This window comes from Phyllosticta citribraziliensis, assembly GCF_038025025.1.
Source record: "Phyllosticta citribraziliensis strain CPC 17464 chromosome Unknown J3D65scaffold_2, whole genome shotgun sequence".
Lineage (NCBI taxonomy): Eukaryota > Fungi > Ascomycota > Dothideomycetes > Botryosphaeriales > Phyllostictaceae > Phyllosticta > Phyllosticta citribraziliensis.
In genome coordinates, this window is record NW_027117339.1 from 1,091,319 (window position 1) to 1,105,970 (window position 14,652).

General features: G+C 55.0%; 4 protein-coding genes across 4 annotated transcripts; all 4 read right to left on the reverse strand.

The window, feature by feature from the left end:
• Positions 1-305: 305 nt before the first annotated feature.
• Positions 306-2,088, reverse strand: J3D65DRAFT_209601 (uncharacterized protein). The gene is made up of 2 exons (XM_066794494.1): positions 1,653-2,088; positions 306-1,601 (listed from the first exon to the last, which is right to left on the reverse strand). Exons 1-2 carry the CDS (start codon positions 1,930-1,932, stop codon positions 373-375), a joined length of 1,509 nt encoding a protein of 502 aa, XP_066658618.1. The 5' UTR covers positions 1,933-2,088; the 3' UTR covers positions 306-372.
• A 378-nt stretch (positions 2,089-2,466) lies between these two features.
• On the reverse strand, positions 2,467-4,149 carry J3D65DRAFT_613386 (type-2 protein geranylgeranyltransferase subunit beta). The gene is made up of 4 exons (XM_066799115.1): positions 3,967-4,149; positions 3,613-3,898; positions 2,956-3,532; positions 2,467-2,898 (listed from the first exon to the last, which is right to left on the reverse strand). The coding sequence occupies exons 1-4, from the start codon at positions 4,075-4,077 to the stop codon at positions 2,850-2,852; spliced, it is 1,023 nt and encodes a 340-aa protein (XP_066658619.1). The 5' UTR covers positions 4,078-4,149; the 3' UTR covers positions 2,467-2,849.
• An 879-nt stretch (positions 4,150-5,028) lies between these two features.
• J3D65DRAFT_531199 (uncharacterized protein) lies at positions 5,029-8,360 on the reverse strand (the record flags this gene model as incomplete). Its single annotated transcript, XM_066796672.1, has 4 exons — positions 5,029-5,133; positions 5,186-6,310; positions 6,360-7,451; positions 7,896-8,360. Coding segments are annotated over 4 exons (2,787 nt in total), but the record flags the coding sequence as incomplete, so codon positions are not given.
• A 5,004-nt stretch (positions 8,361-13,364) lies between these two features.
• Positions 13,365-14,410, reverse strand: J3D65DRAFT_209652 (uncharacterized protein). Its single transcript, XM_066794495.1, has one exon. The coding sequence runs from the start codon at positions 14,233-14,235 to the stop codon at positions 13,429-13,431; it is 807 nt and encodes a 268-aa protein (XP_066658621.1). The 5' UTR covers positions 14,236-14,410; the 3' UTR covers positions 13,365-13,428.
• Positions 14,411-14,652: the final 242 nt, after the last annotated feature.

Here is a 14,652-nt window from a genome sequence, read left to right on the forward strand (position 1 = left end):
CCCCTCGTGGCCTCTTCTGGCTGCCATGACCCACAGTGTTGTTCATCTCGTGGGCTGTCTCAAACTCGTCATTGAACAGAAGAACTTTTGCGCGCCCGCCAATGCTGTAATGAAAAGAAAGCACAAAATAGCCATGCAGGGAAAAGGCCAAGCCCGTCATTGGCTTGTCAAGAAACGAAAAGTCTCGCAATCGGAGATGTGGGTGAGAAAAAAGAGACCAATGAGCAATGACGTCTAGCCATGCTCTGGAAAGGCTTCGCTAGCCCTAGTGACTGCCGGGGGGCCTCCAACAAGAAAACTTTTGAATGTGATGTGAGGCTTCGAGGAGGTGGCCTCGATACGATTGCCGAGTATCAAGAGAGTAGGGCGAAGTCAGTCAATGCGACGGGGAGTTGGGGAAGTAGGTGCAGTGATGGTCTTGTTGTCGTCTTCTGATTTTAGTTGGACGCTTGGCTGGTTGTGAGACTGCTTGAAAGGGTCATCAGCCGGCTGGTACGAACCATTCATCCAGCCAGAGTTGGATTGCGCCATTGCCGCATTGGAGAGACCAAACAGTCCGGACAGGTCGTTTGGAAAGACAGAATGGTGATTGTACGTGGGTAGCTGGTTCTGGTAAGAAAGGTTGCCGCCAAAGTAGTTGTGGTTGTGCTGGGGTGGGTAGTCGAAGTTGAATCCATCGTAGGGCTGCTGGAAGGGGTCGTTCTGCAACTTTCCAAAGTCGAAGTTGGTAGCATGGGTCTCATTTTGGATGGCCTGGTGCAGAGGCTGGTATTCGGCAGTCAATGTGCTCAGAGCTGCCGGCTTGTTGAAGGACACCTCATCATTGTCTCTGAAGACGCCAAAGGTCTTCTTGCGGTTGCGTCTGTCGTGAGCCAAGTATTCCTGATAGTCCTGCTCGTCATCTTCGTACAAAGCCTGGGCGGCACGCTTCCTGGGCGAACGTCTGCGGCGGCGGTGAGTATTGGGATCAAGGTCCGCTAGAGCTGCACGATCCAAGAAGCCATGCTTGGGAGAAGCCTCGAGCTTGATAGGAGAGCTGTCAGTGACAGATCCAGAAATGGGCTTTTGTTTCTTGAAGGAGCCAAATGGCGTCCAGACCAGCTCGGTGGCTTCCACCTCCTGAGAGTTGTGCTCCAATTGCTCAACGACAGAAACGTCCTTCTTCTGGTTCCTCTTCCGCTTCATCTCTGGTGTTGCCGAGTCGAAAATGTCCATTCCCGGCCAGAAGACTCCCTTGAGCTTCGAGGCCTCACTGACCGTCATGTCATTATCCTGGTCCAGACTGATGGGGATGCTGACATTGTGCAGAGATGGCGGCGTGGTTGTCCTCGAGATTGACTCCGACTTGTTTGTGAATATTTCGGAGCCATCATAGTCATGTCCGTACAGAGAGCTGTAGGCAGTAGTGTTGGTGAGGGGGCTTGGCCAAGACTGGACCTTGGGAACGAACGAAGGCGTGAACTGGCCACTGTATCCGGGAGGTGGAGTAGGGCTAGGCTCGTGTTTGATAAGCTGTTCGCCCAGGCGGGGGTCGAGTGCGTTGGCAGCCTTTCGGCGGAGCTGATCTTGGGGTGCGTTCGATGTTTGCCTTGCCCGGGAGTCTGCAAAGGTCAGAAGTCTGAACGAAGAACAATGCTGGAGATAATGCTTACTCGCAGCTCGTGTGCGAGTCCTTTTCTTCTCCTTCAAGTTCATCCGTTCTGACATCAGATCCTCCACGCCCCATTCGGCATACCAGCGATCGTATGCTTCAATCTGCCTCTGACATTCGGCCTCACTTGTAGCCTTGACCTTGATTTTGTAGTAGTGTGACAAATGTCCCTTGGAGGCAACGTGGGTGAGAAGGTGGGAGACATCGCTGAAGTTTGGCTTCTTCGGGCAAATGGAGCAGTGCAGAGGTATGCCGTTGGTCGGGAACGGAGAAGACGCCATGGTGAGGGTTTGGAACAAGGCTGGAAGCAACGAAGCAAATTGCTCGGGTGAAGGACCGACTGATCGAGCTGGCCGAGTAGCAGCGAGGAGCTGGGGGGGCTGGAGAAAGGAGCGGTCGGGATGGAGAGAGTGTGAGGTAGAGCAGAAAGAAGAGACGAGACGGCCGGAGGACGCTGAGGGTGAGGGTGACGTTCAGTCGACGTCCAGTGTCAGAGCAGGCTCGATTGAAATGAGTGAAGAAGGGACATGGTGGTTGCTTCCGTGGGGATGTGGAGTGAGAGGGAAAAGGATGCGAGTGAGCAGTTTACCTGCTCAGGACGCAGCGTCGGCCACGCGTGGTATGTACACCACCCAACTACTCGACACCATGCCACCACGCCAATGACTACGCAAAAGCGAATTGCCCTTGTAGAGATTCACCGCTATGATGCACACAGTCATCGCATTTAAGCAAAGAGTGGTTGGTGTTCTAGAGGGTGAATCGTCCTTGTGCGCGCTGTCTGCACCGCCCAAATCTTGACATTCATGCATGCGCCGCGTCAACAACGCCTCATTTGAAATCGCAGACAACTAGAAACGATTTAGCAGAAGCCCCTTGTGAAGTGCGCAAAAAAGCGCATCAATAGGTAAAGGCGTTGAGGCTGTATTACGTTTGCGATTTCATACTACCGTGTACAAATATGCATGTAGCTGAGGTGTTGCACCCTCGACTTAGTACTAGAAAAAGCCGAGCACCACAACAACAACTGCGTCTCTTTCCTCTTGCCTTGTATCCCACATCCTACGTCAAAGGGAAGTGGGTTATTAGACTGCAAGAGGTATGCTCTTTATCCACTATAGACCCGAGGCGATGATGTAGTGATGTGCAAAAGACCAGCATGCTGGCTGGCATCACTGCGACTTCAATCTACCTCATTTCACCTTTGGACTTTGAGCACCCGCTGAGTTACAGACTTTGGCATGCAGCTTTATCCTCCGTCAGCATTGAACGAGCTTTGCGGTGCTTGTTGCGTCGGTACTTACTACACGGGATCCACTTCCTGAAGACCCGGGTGCTTGACGAGACTGAGCCCCGCCAACGCAAAGACCGTATGGAATACGTCGACTGCATCGCCCGGTCTATCTGCGAAGCCACCCAGTTCCGGATCTTGGCACTTGAGAATGAAGTCGGCCAGCTTCTTGCCGTCGATCCAGTGCAGCCTGTCAATCATGGCCATTGCGCTCATCACCCACCAGCTGTAACACACGTCCTCGAGCTTCTCCGGCCTGCCGTTGAGGCCGCCATTCGGCAGTTGCCTCTCGCTCAACCATGCGCCCAACTTGTCTCTTTCTACCAGGTCCAGCCTGCCCGCGATCGCCAAGGCGCCCACGCAAGTAAAGACTTGTCCTGAATGACTCTCGGCTCCTGGGGAGGTGCCAAAGCCGCCATCAAAGTTGGCGCAAGCTTGCACATGCGCGACCGCCTTGTCCACATCAACGGTATGCAGTAGACCGAGCAGCGAGAGCGCATTGAAGGCACCGTAGAGGAAGCGGGTGTCGGATTCTCCCCATTCGTCGCCAAAAAAGGTGCCGGTGGTAGGATCTTGGAGATTCGCAATGACTGTCGAGACGGGGATTCGTCAGCAAGTCTGATTCCACGCAACAAAGCAGCTGACGGGTCAAATCAAGGTGCAGACGTACACTTTCCAATCTTCTCACGTCCTCCAGGCACCCTGGCCTCCAGATCCTCGAAAGCGTCCAGTGTTGCTAGAATCTGCACCGCCGACACGGTATACAGCATGTGCGCATCGTGACCCGGCGCTGCGCCAAATCCTCCGCTCTCAACCATGCAACTCAGCACAAAGTCAATCACCTCGCTGCGGGGCAGGGCGTCGGGGGCGCCGAGGAGATGCAGCGCCGTCAGGCCCCAATACAGACCATTCAGGCGCAGGTGCTCTGTTAGCCAGTACTCTAGTTCATCTTTGCGCTGCATGTTGCGAATTCATCGGTTAGTTTGGACGGTTAGCTGGGGCAAAAGCCTCAAGTGACACGCACTGTGTCGAGGCTTTGGATGTAAGCGACGTGCTTGTCGGCGTGGAGCTGAAGCTCTTCAGGTAATTGTTCACCCTTGGCGCCACCCCTCCCTGGCCCAGATACAAGCGACATGATGTTCTAGGAGGAGCTGGTAGACGGACGTGGTGTAGACGTTGGTGGTTCTGTCGGGAGGGGTGTAAAGTTGACGTTGGCAAAGGACCGCGTTTGTGCTTCTGGTCGTGGGGCACGAGCTCCAAGTGACTCAGCCACGACCTAGCCACCAGCCTGGCCGAGTACAGCACTGCAGTGGCTCAGCTTCCCCTTGGTTGTCAACATCCGTCACTGACCGTCGCCTTGCTCTTAAATATTTTCGCGTTGGGTTAATTGTACAATTTATGCTTTCAAAGCTTGTCTCGATGATGCTCCGCTTCAGAAATTTATGCTTGCAACTGCAAATTCCATGACGCTATTTAAGAAACCCACGAATGGTGTGGCTGCCATGCCAGCCCGTAAAGGACGCCGTCTACAGCCCGAAGTCCAAGTCTTCGCGACCGACCAGCCGACCTTGATGCCTCTTCAACCCGAATGATTGAAGCGATGAAAGTGAACCCGGCTCATGGAGAAAAGCCAAATGGAAAGGAAAAAATTATGCTGACAACCAATCCGTGCAGCTCGCCCACACTGTACGGAGGAGAATGAGTAGTTAAAATCGAAGCAGAATTGGGGAATCGCCTGCGTGTCGAGAGGGAAAGGAAATGAATCTCCGCCGAGGAGCGCAGATGCCAGACTTCTAGAATCCACCAAGAACCAAAACAGCTTTTTATACATTGCAGGAATGGAATGATGTCCAATGCGCCTGGATCATGGACCTTCCGTCCATGATATGATGGGTTCCGTTTCCGTCCACAGATCCGTCTGAACTCCGACTCCGTGATGCCGAATGACCATGAGGGACCATGAACTATTGCCCAGTGACAAAAGAAAACTCGTGTCTTTGCGTAGTGGTATTACGGCGTAAACAGTCACTGGCAAGTGATTGTTCCTGACAGTTCAAAACCAAGGAGCAGTGGCTTACTGCTCAGAGAGCGTCGCAAAATGTTTCTCCCAAATCCAACCAACGGTGCGATTGGGGTCGTCCTGGTTTCTAGCAAGCCAAAGCTCGCCTCTCATCGCGAGTACATCAAAAACCTGCACCAGTCTGTTAGCCAAAAATTCTGGTCGGCGCGAGTTTATCTCTTACCTCGCCAGGAACGTATACTAGATACGGAAATCCAGCTTCGCGGCGGTCGTGTGCAATATTGAATTCAAAAAGACTTGCGGCAAGGAACAAGACTTTATCAGGCTTGGGGCCAACTTCCGTGTCCGTGTCATCACGAGGGTCGTGAGGAAAGTCCGACATGGGCATAGCGGACGAGAAAATGGACGATGTGCGTGTATGCTGGGATACGGCAGTCTGTGTAGAGAAAGAAGACTGACCAGACGTCCGCCCCTGGTCCGCATTTTCTGAGCTTAGGCGCGGGCCAAAGCCTGTGTTGAGTGCATCTGCGTTGCGACCAGACGAAGTCGACGGTCTGGGAGAAAAGTGGCCGGCCGAAGTGACGGTGGGAAGAGCAAAGGAGTGGGGGGCCGAGTGATCACGGCTCGACATAGTGGACCCTGTGCGTATCCGCCCGGGAGTTGACGATGTTGGCGATACCTGGTGAGGCTCTGACAGCAGCGGGGTCCCAAAATCGGGCATCTGATTGTAGTTGCCACTGGTACGCTTGCTTTGGCCAGCTTCTGGAGAACCGACCACGATTGACTGGTCGCTTGCAATGGACTGGGTACGCCGCGAGCTCGAGAAAGTCGAAGGCCGTTTGATGGAAAAGTCGGAATCGGTCATGAATGTGGCAGCCGGGGAGAAGGTTGCCAACTCGCGGAGACTTCGCATTACCCCTTCTATCCGTTCCAACTCCTCTTGGACACGCTTGTAGTCTCTGTTGAAAATGTTCACGAGCTCTGCGTTGTCGTTACCGTGTTTCCCAACGTCCTCGCCAACAGCTAGGATCTGACCAAGCTTGGTGGCAAAGACTTGGTACCATCGCCTCTGGGAGTCGATGAGGTTTCTTTGGCAATTCTCAATGAGCACTTTTGTCTTGGCGTAGAGAAGTGGAAGCTCGTCTTTGAGTGCACCATTGATGGCCACAAACTCGTCGGCCACCTCTTTTAATTTCTTCTCGACCGTCGTGCCGTTTTCCTTGGCGACTTTGAATTTTGCATATTCTGGAAGGCGCTTCTTGCGCTTTTGCATGAGCTTTTGCGGCTTCCCATGCAGCTCCCAGAGAATCTGAATGGGCTTGATGACCGACTTGCGAACTTCGTCTCTCTGATAACTGTTAGTTTCTTAAGCAAACGATAAGGGCAAGGAAACTTACGTGAGCAATCAATCCGTAAGCTGTGATCTCACGGATTACCATGACATATTGCCGCCACTTGCTCTCAATCTCCAAGTGTAACGGGAAACTGATGTCAAGCCAACCCTCCAGCTCGGTGGCAACCACATTGTTTTGGTCAACAAGCTTTTGCAAATCTTCAAGGTATTTCTCCACGTCTCGCATGACGATTTGCAGCTGGAAGAAGTGACCTCCAAATTTTTGCGAAATGGCGTCGTACTCTGGATCATCGACAGCTTCGGCAAGACCGACTTGCTGCTTGATTTTTTCGGTTCGACGTCCGAATGCTTTCAACGAAAAAGCCATTGAGCCTCCATCCGATTTCTCTCGCTTGCGAGTGACAATCTTCTCGACGATTTCTTTGCGACCCTTGGTCTCGTTGATGCGAGCGCTCATAGATCTCATGCCATCAGATGCCGCTTTGAGGTTTTGGTAGTCGGGGTGGTCAGACGGTGTATCCTTCAAGATCGAGTCCAGAAGCATGGCGTATTTGAGAAACCTCTGGGTTGGTTTGACAATGAGGGCATCCAAGTCCCATGCTGAAGTGATGTCTGCCGCGTACTTGTGGCATTCTCCCAGCCAAATGTTGACTTGCTTGTTTTCCTGCATCTTCATCAGGCGGGTGTTGGCAGCGCCATGATTTTGAACGTAGACGCTGTACACGCGCTCCATGTCCGTGAGGTGCTCCATGAAAACTGCGCCGATGCGGGTCTGTCTATCGGAACTGACGCTGACAGGGTCATCGTTGGTATCTGCAGAGCCTCCTGTTGCAACGCTGTTTTCTGTACCAACGCTCTGGCGCTCTTTCTCCTTTTCAGCCCAACGCCCGTGATGATTCATTTTGTAGATGCCCTCGGCTGCAGGACGAAGAGAGTCGAGAAATTGGAGAGAAAACTCGACCAATTCGGCAGTGTTTCCAAATAGAATCCGACGGTCCTCATCGGTGACTTCATGAATGGCAAAAGAAGTGCCCTTGTAAATGTCCTCGACGACTTTCATGTCTTGAAAGTAGTGGAGTTCAGTGTCGATGAGCTCCTTGACCACATATCTGCGACGTCGGAGGCTCTGCTCAACCTTCGGGTCCAGCTCTTCCAGAGTCTCGGAAGTTGTATCGATGGACTTCTTTCCTGGGGCACGTGAAGAGATCCTCTGTGTCAAGACACTTCCGCCAGACTCAGAGGTTCTGTCCGTGGACGTGCTCCGAGTGTACCCAGAATCGGCCTGTGCCACAGTGGGCGAGTCTGAAACAAACCGCCTGCTGCGTGCACTGGTGGACGCAGGGGAAGCCATGCCACCGAGTACTTCTTTCTTTCCTCTTGCGGACGGCGAGTGGACTTTCTCGGGACTGCGAGTTGTACTTGAATTTCTCGACTGCTTCCCATTTGTCGAGCGGCTTTCGAAGGAAAGGCCAAGACCATCTCTTGCGGGATTCTCCGGTAATGCCGATTGGAACGGGCTGGACAAGCGGGAGACCGTATCGAATGGAGTGATCGCGCCGCTGCTCGCGTGGGTTTCGACAGGGGGCCGGGGCAGAGGAGAGTAACGCCAGTCCTTGGGTGGAGGTGCGGGCGGCTCCATCGCATCTTGTGGGTCCGCATCAGACTCATCATCCTCTTGTTCCTTGCCGTAGAGCTTGGTAGAGCTGTAGACAATCACTGTGCCGCTGTAATCTCCTTCAGGTGCCAGACTCTGCTCGTATTCGTCAAGAAAGTCAGATCTGACCTGGCGCCGAGTACTCTGCTTCGGGGTTTCTTCGGGAGAAGGTGACTTTCGGCTGGGCTGGTCTCTGGCGCCAAGTAGCTCCGATAAGAAACGCTGAGTTTTTTCCGCAGAACTCCATTCTGTGTGAAGATGTGCCAAGTTGGGCGAAACGGTTTGGAACTGCTGCTGGAATCCATGGGCCATTTCTGGGGTGACTGGGGTGGATCCATGATAAGAATCAAGTATCTCGCGAACCTTGGTATATCCTTCGCTGTCCAGGGTAAACCGGTTCTCTGCAGGATGGTGAATGTGCGGGGTCCAGTCAGCAGACCGAGGGTCGTGGCTAGGGTCATAGTTGTTGCTGTCCACAGCCACACCGGTCAAATCTTCCGGTGCAACAGAGGAATACCGATCGTCATAAAGAGACTCTCGGCTGTTTCCCAACTCGTTGCCCTGCCAACGAATGGCATGCTCCTCCAGAGTTGGACCTTGTATTGACCACAACGGCGGCGTCTCCTCGAGCGAGGAAGCTGGCCCAAGCATGATGTCAATGGAACCAGTGTTTGGTTGCTCCGAGGAACTCTCATCTGTGAATTCGGTCGGTGTGTTGCTAATGCGCGACTGCCGCAGATGCATCACCGAGTCGAGGATGTTGGAACTGTCGTCGGCGTCGTTTCCATGGCCGACAACAGTCTGGTTGTCGTGCTCCTGGGCTGGTTCTGGGTTATTTTGCAACAGTTCAGAGTCGGACTCGGATGGGGATGTGTCATCAAATTTTGACTCTGGTTGTGGAACCAGTGGGGGCGCGAGAACTCCCAAGATGGGAGATTCATCATTTTCGATCTCTGTTGCTGCCGTTGGTGGAGCTTCACTTTCTTCCGTGAGTGGTGGAATATCGGTTGTCTGCAGTGATAGATTCCTTCCTCGTGATTCTGATCCTGCTGAATCTTCACGCGTCTCTTCCTCAGCCTTTTCGGTTTCGTATATCTGCTGCGGCTGCGCATCTGGGGCCGGTGAAGTGGGGCTCACGGGCCGAGACTCCACCTGCACGCGCGTTTTGGATTCGGCGCGCGGAGCCTGTGCCTTGACTCCGCGAGCTCTCATCGATTTCTCAATGGCAGCGCGCCGATCTGCAATGCTCGGGCCGCCGCAGCTCGTGCGAGCAGTAGACCACGCCAAATCTTTGGTCTTCGTTTTTGAAGCCACAGCGTGTTTTGTCGCCGGGCCTGAGGATGAACTGGGGATTCTTGACTTTTCAGAGACTTTGGCTCTCGAGGAGGCGGTCGAAGCGGCCGAGACCGTTTGTCGGGGCCGGGAACTGCGTAGGACTGGAGAAGTCGGCAGCGGAGGAACTTTGACTTGGACCGGAACCTTTGGTCCATCCACCGAGCCTCTTTTGGCAGACCCATGCCTCTGGGCACTCGAGGGAGTGTTTTCTTTTCCGTGAGCTCCTTTGTGTAATGATGGTGACGCAGGCTGGTATCTGCGATCACTCATCCTCGAGTTGGCTCTGGAATGAAGGGGCGATGGAATCGATTCGGAGTTTAACGAAGTTCGTCGGGAGGTAGGTAGGGGTATCTTGGAAAAGGTGGGAGAGCGAACTTGCTCAGTTGAAGAGGACATCTGTTCATCGAACTGGTCAATTGAGTTCGCATTGATCTGTGCCTCGGTTGCGAGTGACAGGGGCAAGCCGCTCAGATCACTCTTGGATTTCCGGTGGGCTTGAGCTGACGCAGGACGGTCCTGAATTGTCGTCTCGGCTGTCTTGAAAGACTCCGGCGATCCGTAGGCAGTGTAATCCTGCGCAGTCAGAAACCGGGGGCCAGATCCAAGCGCGCCCCCGTCCCACGAGCCACTGCGATGCCGCGCAGCGGCGTTGATGCCGTATCCTGGAGACTCTGACGGTTGCGCATCTCGCGGCAGTTCGCCAAACAACAGCGGCCGTCCCGAAAGGTTGGAAACCGAATGAATGCTGCTCACCGACTCTGAAGTATTGTGCCGGGAATGGCGCTTCCCGTCCCGCTTGGGCGTACTTCTTGAGCTTGTTCCACCGTTCAAAGCACTGCTGCCATTCGACGCTTTTATGGACTCGACAGGGCTCGTGTGACCGGCGTCCTTGTCATGTGTCGAGGCGACGTTCTGGGACGGAGTCGAGGCGGGCGAGCTGGCGTGGCGAGGTGTGGGACGAAATGTCGGGGCGGGTTTGCGAAGCTTGGAGGGCCCCGAGCCGTCGTTTGCGGTCGTAGGCTGGTTGAACTTGTTTACCAAGTTCTTGACTGCAGGACGATGGGTGTTTGTCGAGACAGTGCTGGTGCTGGAGCCATTCGGCACGGGTATCGAAGAGGCGGGATTGGAAACGGAGCGGAGGTTTTGGCGCGCCGACTTTAGAGCAGGAGAGGGTGGCTTGGTATCGTGAGAGACGCGGTGTGGAGGAGGGTTTGGACGCGAAGACACAGTGGCCATGGCGCCGCCGTTGACGACCTTGTCCGACTGAGGAGAGCAAGTGGATGAGGAGAAGGGACCCTGACGATAGAAGTCGTCTGGGTCACGGACGTCTGGAGCATTAAGCGAGTCGTCGTCGTCGTGGGGTAGGGATCCATTCGCTAGATAGGCGGCTCGGCAGTCCCGTTGATGGTCGAGATAGCTTGAAGGCGCAGAGTCGGTCCACGATTCGATGTCCTCTTGCTGCATTGTTCATAGTCTCCGTGCCGGGCCACGCCAGACGCCGGGGGCTCCAGGCAGAAGGGCACAGGCAGGGAACAGCAGAGGCGAAGAGTGACGGCTACGTAGCAGGTGGGAGGGGATTGCGGCGTTGGGCAGGATGGCCGTCGAAGGCGGGGCCAATGGAGAGGAGCGAGTAAAGCGAGTGTCGGAGGTCGTGTCGTGTCGTGGTTGTGGGCGCAAGCAAATGATGGTGGAGCTCAGGGTATGGCCGCTCCAGCGCACAGCAGAGGGAGCGAATCAGCAGCCGCGTGGCCAGGCAGGAGGGATGAGTTGTTTCACGACCAGGGCTGGCGACCGGCAGCGGTATATCGATTTCGGGCGACTGCGGCCGGACGGGCAGGCTAGCCGGGTCGGTCTGGATTGATGGGCGCGGTCTGTTGGACGTTGTCGCGAGGTGCTCAGACAAATCGAGGGCACGCACAGAAGACGTTGGACCGAGTGGGGCTGCGTTGCGGTGCGGTGCGGTGCGCTGCGCTGCGGGCTGAGACGGGACGGACGGCAGGTAGGCAGGCAGGCAGGCAGATGGATGGGCTAGCTCGCACGGATGTCGAGATGAGATGGGGAGGAGAGGGAGAAGGACGAGTGGCAGGAGAGGGCGAGGGAGGAGGAGGAGAGCGAGAGCGAGAACGACTGGACTGGACTGGACTGGACTGGACGGGGAAGAGGAAGAATTGGACTTTGGACTGGATTGGTGCTGGGCTGGCTGGTTCGTCTAGCACCAGCTGCGGTGCTGGGCAACGCACAGTACAGACGGACGGCGGGAGATGGGCGTTTGGGCGGGCCAATCAGCCACGAGATTGCAGCAGTGAGATGACGACCGATTGAACCTCTACACATTACTGTAGCTGGCCTGACGTCTGGATTCCGACATGTCGTAGTCGTCAACCAGCAGCCACACGCTCTGCTTCCCCTTGAGCCATGCGACAGCGCCTCCCGCACCTTTTTTTTTTTTTTTTTTCCTTCTCTCTCTTTTATTTTTCCCCCTCTCGTTCTTATTTTATTTCCCGTGGCGGCCGCCAAGGTCCACCCGACCCGACAGCAGCACTCGACCACCCACTGGACGGCACCCACGGTCGGCCGGGGGCCCGCCCCAGGCCCCAGGGTGCGCCAGGCAATCTCAACGCCCTCCGGCCCTCCCTTCAAGCTTCTCCTTTCCCCTGTCTCCCCTCCCTCTGTCGGTCCGCCAACTACGGATGCCTCCCTGATACCACCTCCGCTGACACCTCTGCTACGCATCATCATTGCTCCGGCGACGACGGCGTAAACACCACACCGCGCCCCGGACCTCCACCACGCGTGCACCACACCCGCCCACCCACGCCCATGGCCTCCAAGCCCAAGGCTGCCCGCGCCCACGACGATCAGCCCTCAGCCCCGTCGTCTCCGTCTCCGTCTCCGTCTCCGTCGGCCCCCTCGCCCCCTGTCGCACATCCGCTCCTGCAACAATTCTATCCCTCCGTGCTCACCTTGCGCCAGTACCTGCTCGTCAAGCTTGCCGCCACGTCCAACCGAAAACACCGCAAAGTCGCACACTTGGCCTGCTCACCCGCCCTGTGCGCGCTCCTCGACCAGACCTGGGTCGGTTGCAGTCCAGCCCCTTCCCCGGACGCCCGCTCGGCCCTCGACCACGACTTGGACAACTTTTCCCAAGAGACGACTGCTTCTCCCGTCCACCCCGAGCTCCAGTCGGAGGTGAGTCCGCATAATTCTGCCTTGCTTCACCTCGACTCGCAGGTTTGATCAACATGCGCTCGTTTGAACATCTGGGAAACATCATCTCTCACCTGTGACGCGACAGCTCCCTTGTCCAACGCTTGCTGCTTCATCTTCAGCCTCTCCCTCTGACAGCTGCTCCAGATTGTGCATTTCGTCATCCGTTCTCTGTTCAAAAAGTACCCACACCATCAGCGCCCTCCTCACATCCTGTGCCGTGGTTTTCAACGTGCTTCCTTCGCCGCAAGTGACGCGCCTCCGGGACTATCAGGGGTCGTCTCTTCCCAACCCAATCGCCATGTAGACACGCTCAAGGGCCCGCCGTGGTCCGAATTGCTCGTAGCCCTGGGTCGCGGCGGCGAATCCATCATGATTGAGCTCCTGATGAGCTGTGGAATTTTCATTGTGCTACAAGGCTCGTGTGGAAATTGCTACCAGCTAAGCGGTGAGTACGACGGTTAAAACATGTGGCGCATGTCTGAGACCGAGACAGGGACGCCTCTGACCGACATTGACCCAACCACGCCCGCCAGGGCTCTACAAAACCATTGTGGGCAGGACAAGCCCTCAAACCCTGTTGCCGGAGCGGAAGCTAAGCGGCACGCGCAAGCAAGGGATAGCCTGACATCCATCAGGTTTGTCAGAAGCCGGATTCTGTATGCCAGAGCAGCTTTGAACGCGAGGGGTAGAGTGAGATTCGGGCTCCGCCATATCCGTACGGCTTGTGAAGCTTCCTCTGCAGCGAATCCGACTAAGTCTCGCAGATGTCTTCAACAGGTTTCCTGATCATGCGTCGTTTGCGCAGACACTTCATGTGATGAAGCACATTTTCCCTCGGCAATTCGGCCTGCACAATGTCTTCACCTCCAAGATCGACTACAGGGAAACATCTCATCCATTCAAGGACTACACTTTACGAGAAAAAGAAATTGCTTATGCCCAGCTCAGCAGGATGACGAAGCTGGACACAGCCACCGCCGAAGCACGAGATGCGATTCCAAAGAGACTCCGAGGTCAAGCGGTTGATCTCGTCCGTAGGCTGAGAACGCTGCACAATCGATGCGCGTACGTTGAACTGTTGCGCCATTATTGCCACAGCAGCATTTTCGATGCGCGCAAGACCAGTACTGCTTTTCTCGACGTTGCAAAAAACTCGACAGTGACGTCTGTGGAAAAGGACCACGATGATGGCCCCTCGAGCCCAATTCTTGCATCCCAACCTGACCGCGCACCGTCGAGGCCAATCAACGCGGGTTCTGTTGACAAGGTTTGCTTCACAGACTTTGCAACCCCGAGTTCTCAGGTATCGGCATTTTGTCGCGCGGTCATGAAGAATGTCGTTCCCAATCAGTTCTGGGGCGAGGGCGAGATTCAAGAGCATAACAAGCGCGTCTTCCTGAAGCATGTTGACAGGTTTGTGTGTATCCGCCGCAATGAAAGCCTGACACTGCATCAAGTGCTCCAGGACATCAAGGTATGCATTCCAGATGGTTGATGGGCGTGGTGCTAAACTCTGAAGATATCTGAAATCGATTGGCTTCGGCCTCCTAATGTGCTTGCAGGACAAAAGATGTCCAAGAGCGATTTCGAAAAGCGCAGGGAAATATTCCAAGAACTCGCCTACTACCTCTTCGACTCGTATCTCATCCTCCTGATTCGTTCCAATTTCCACGTAACCGAGTCCAATGTCGATAAAACCCGTCTCTTTTACTTTCGCCATGACGTCTGGAGGATGCTTGCGGAGCCAGCGATTTCCAAACTCAAAAGAAGCATGTTTGAAGAGGTCAAGGGCGAAGAATTCCGTCGACTATCGGCCAGGACTCGGCTGGGCTACAGCCAGGTCAGACTTCTGCCCAAGAAAACTGGGGCTCGTCCGATCACCAATCTACGGAGGCGCATGCAAACTACCGTAAACGGCAAGACGATGCTCAGTCGCAGCATCAATTCGATAATGAGACCGGTGTTTTACGTGCTAAACTATGAAAAGGTAAGGCATGAGCTACATTCGTGGTGCGTGTGAAGTACTCAATCCCCCGAGCCTACAAGACTCGAGAGGCGGACCTCAATGCCATGAGCTTTATTTGGTCAAAGTTGACTCGCGATCGACAGTCTGCACAGCCGCACCTCCTTGGCTCGT

Excerpts from the sequence above, each read along its gene's own strand:
- J3D65DRAFT_613386 (XM_066799115.1), bottom strand. The coding sequence starts at position 4,077 with ATGTCGCTTGTATCTGGGCCAGGGAGGGGTGGCGCCAAGGGTGAACAA. Across the intron at positions 3,899-3,966 it reads ACATCCAAAGCCTCGACACA|CGCAAAGATGAACTAGAGTA; the intron begins GTGCGTGTCACT and ends CGCAACATGCAG. Across the intron at positions 3,533-3,612 it reads ACGTGAGAAGATTGGAAAGT|TCATTGCGAATCTCCAAGAT; the intron begins GTACGTCTGCAC and ends CCGTCTCGACAG.
- J3D65DRAFT_209601 (XM_066794494.1), bottom strand. The coding sequence starts at position 1,932 with ATGGCGTCTTCTCCGTTCCCGACCAACGGCATACCTCTGCACTGCTCC. Across the intron at positions 1,602-1,652 it reads GACTCGCACACGAGCTGCGA|ACTCCCGGGCAAGGCAAACA; the intron begins GTAAGCATTATC and ends TGACCTTTGCAG.
- J3D65DRAFT_209652 (XM_066794495.1), bottom strand. The coding sequence starts at position 14,235 with ATGGCGAAAGTAAAAGAGACGGGTTTTATCGACATTGGACTCGGTTAC.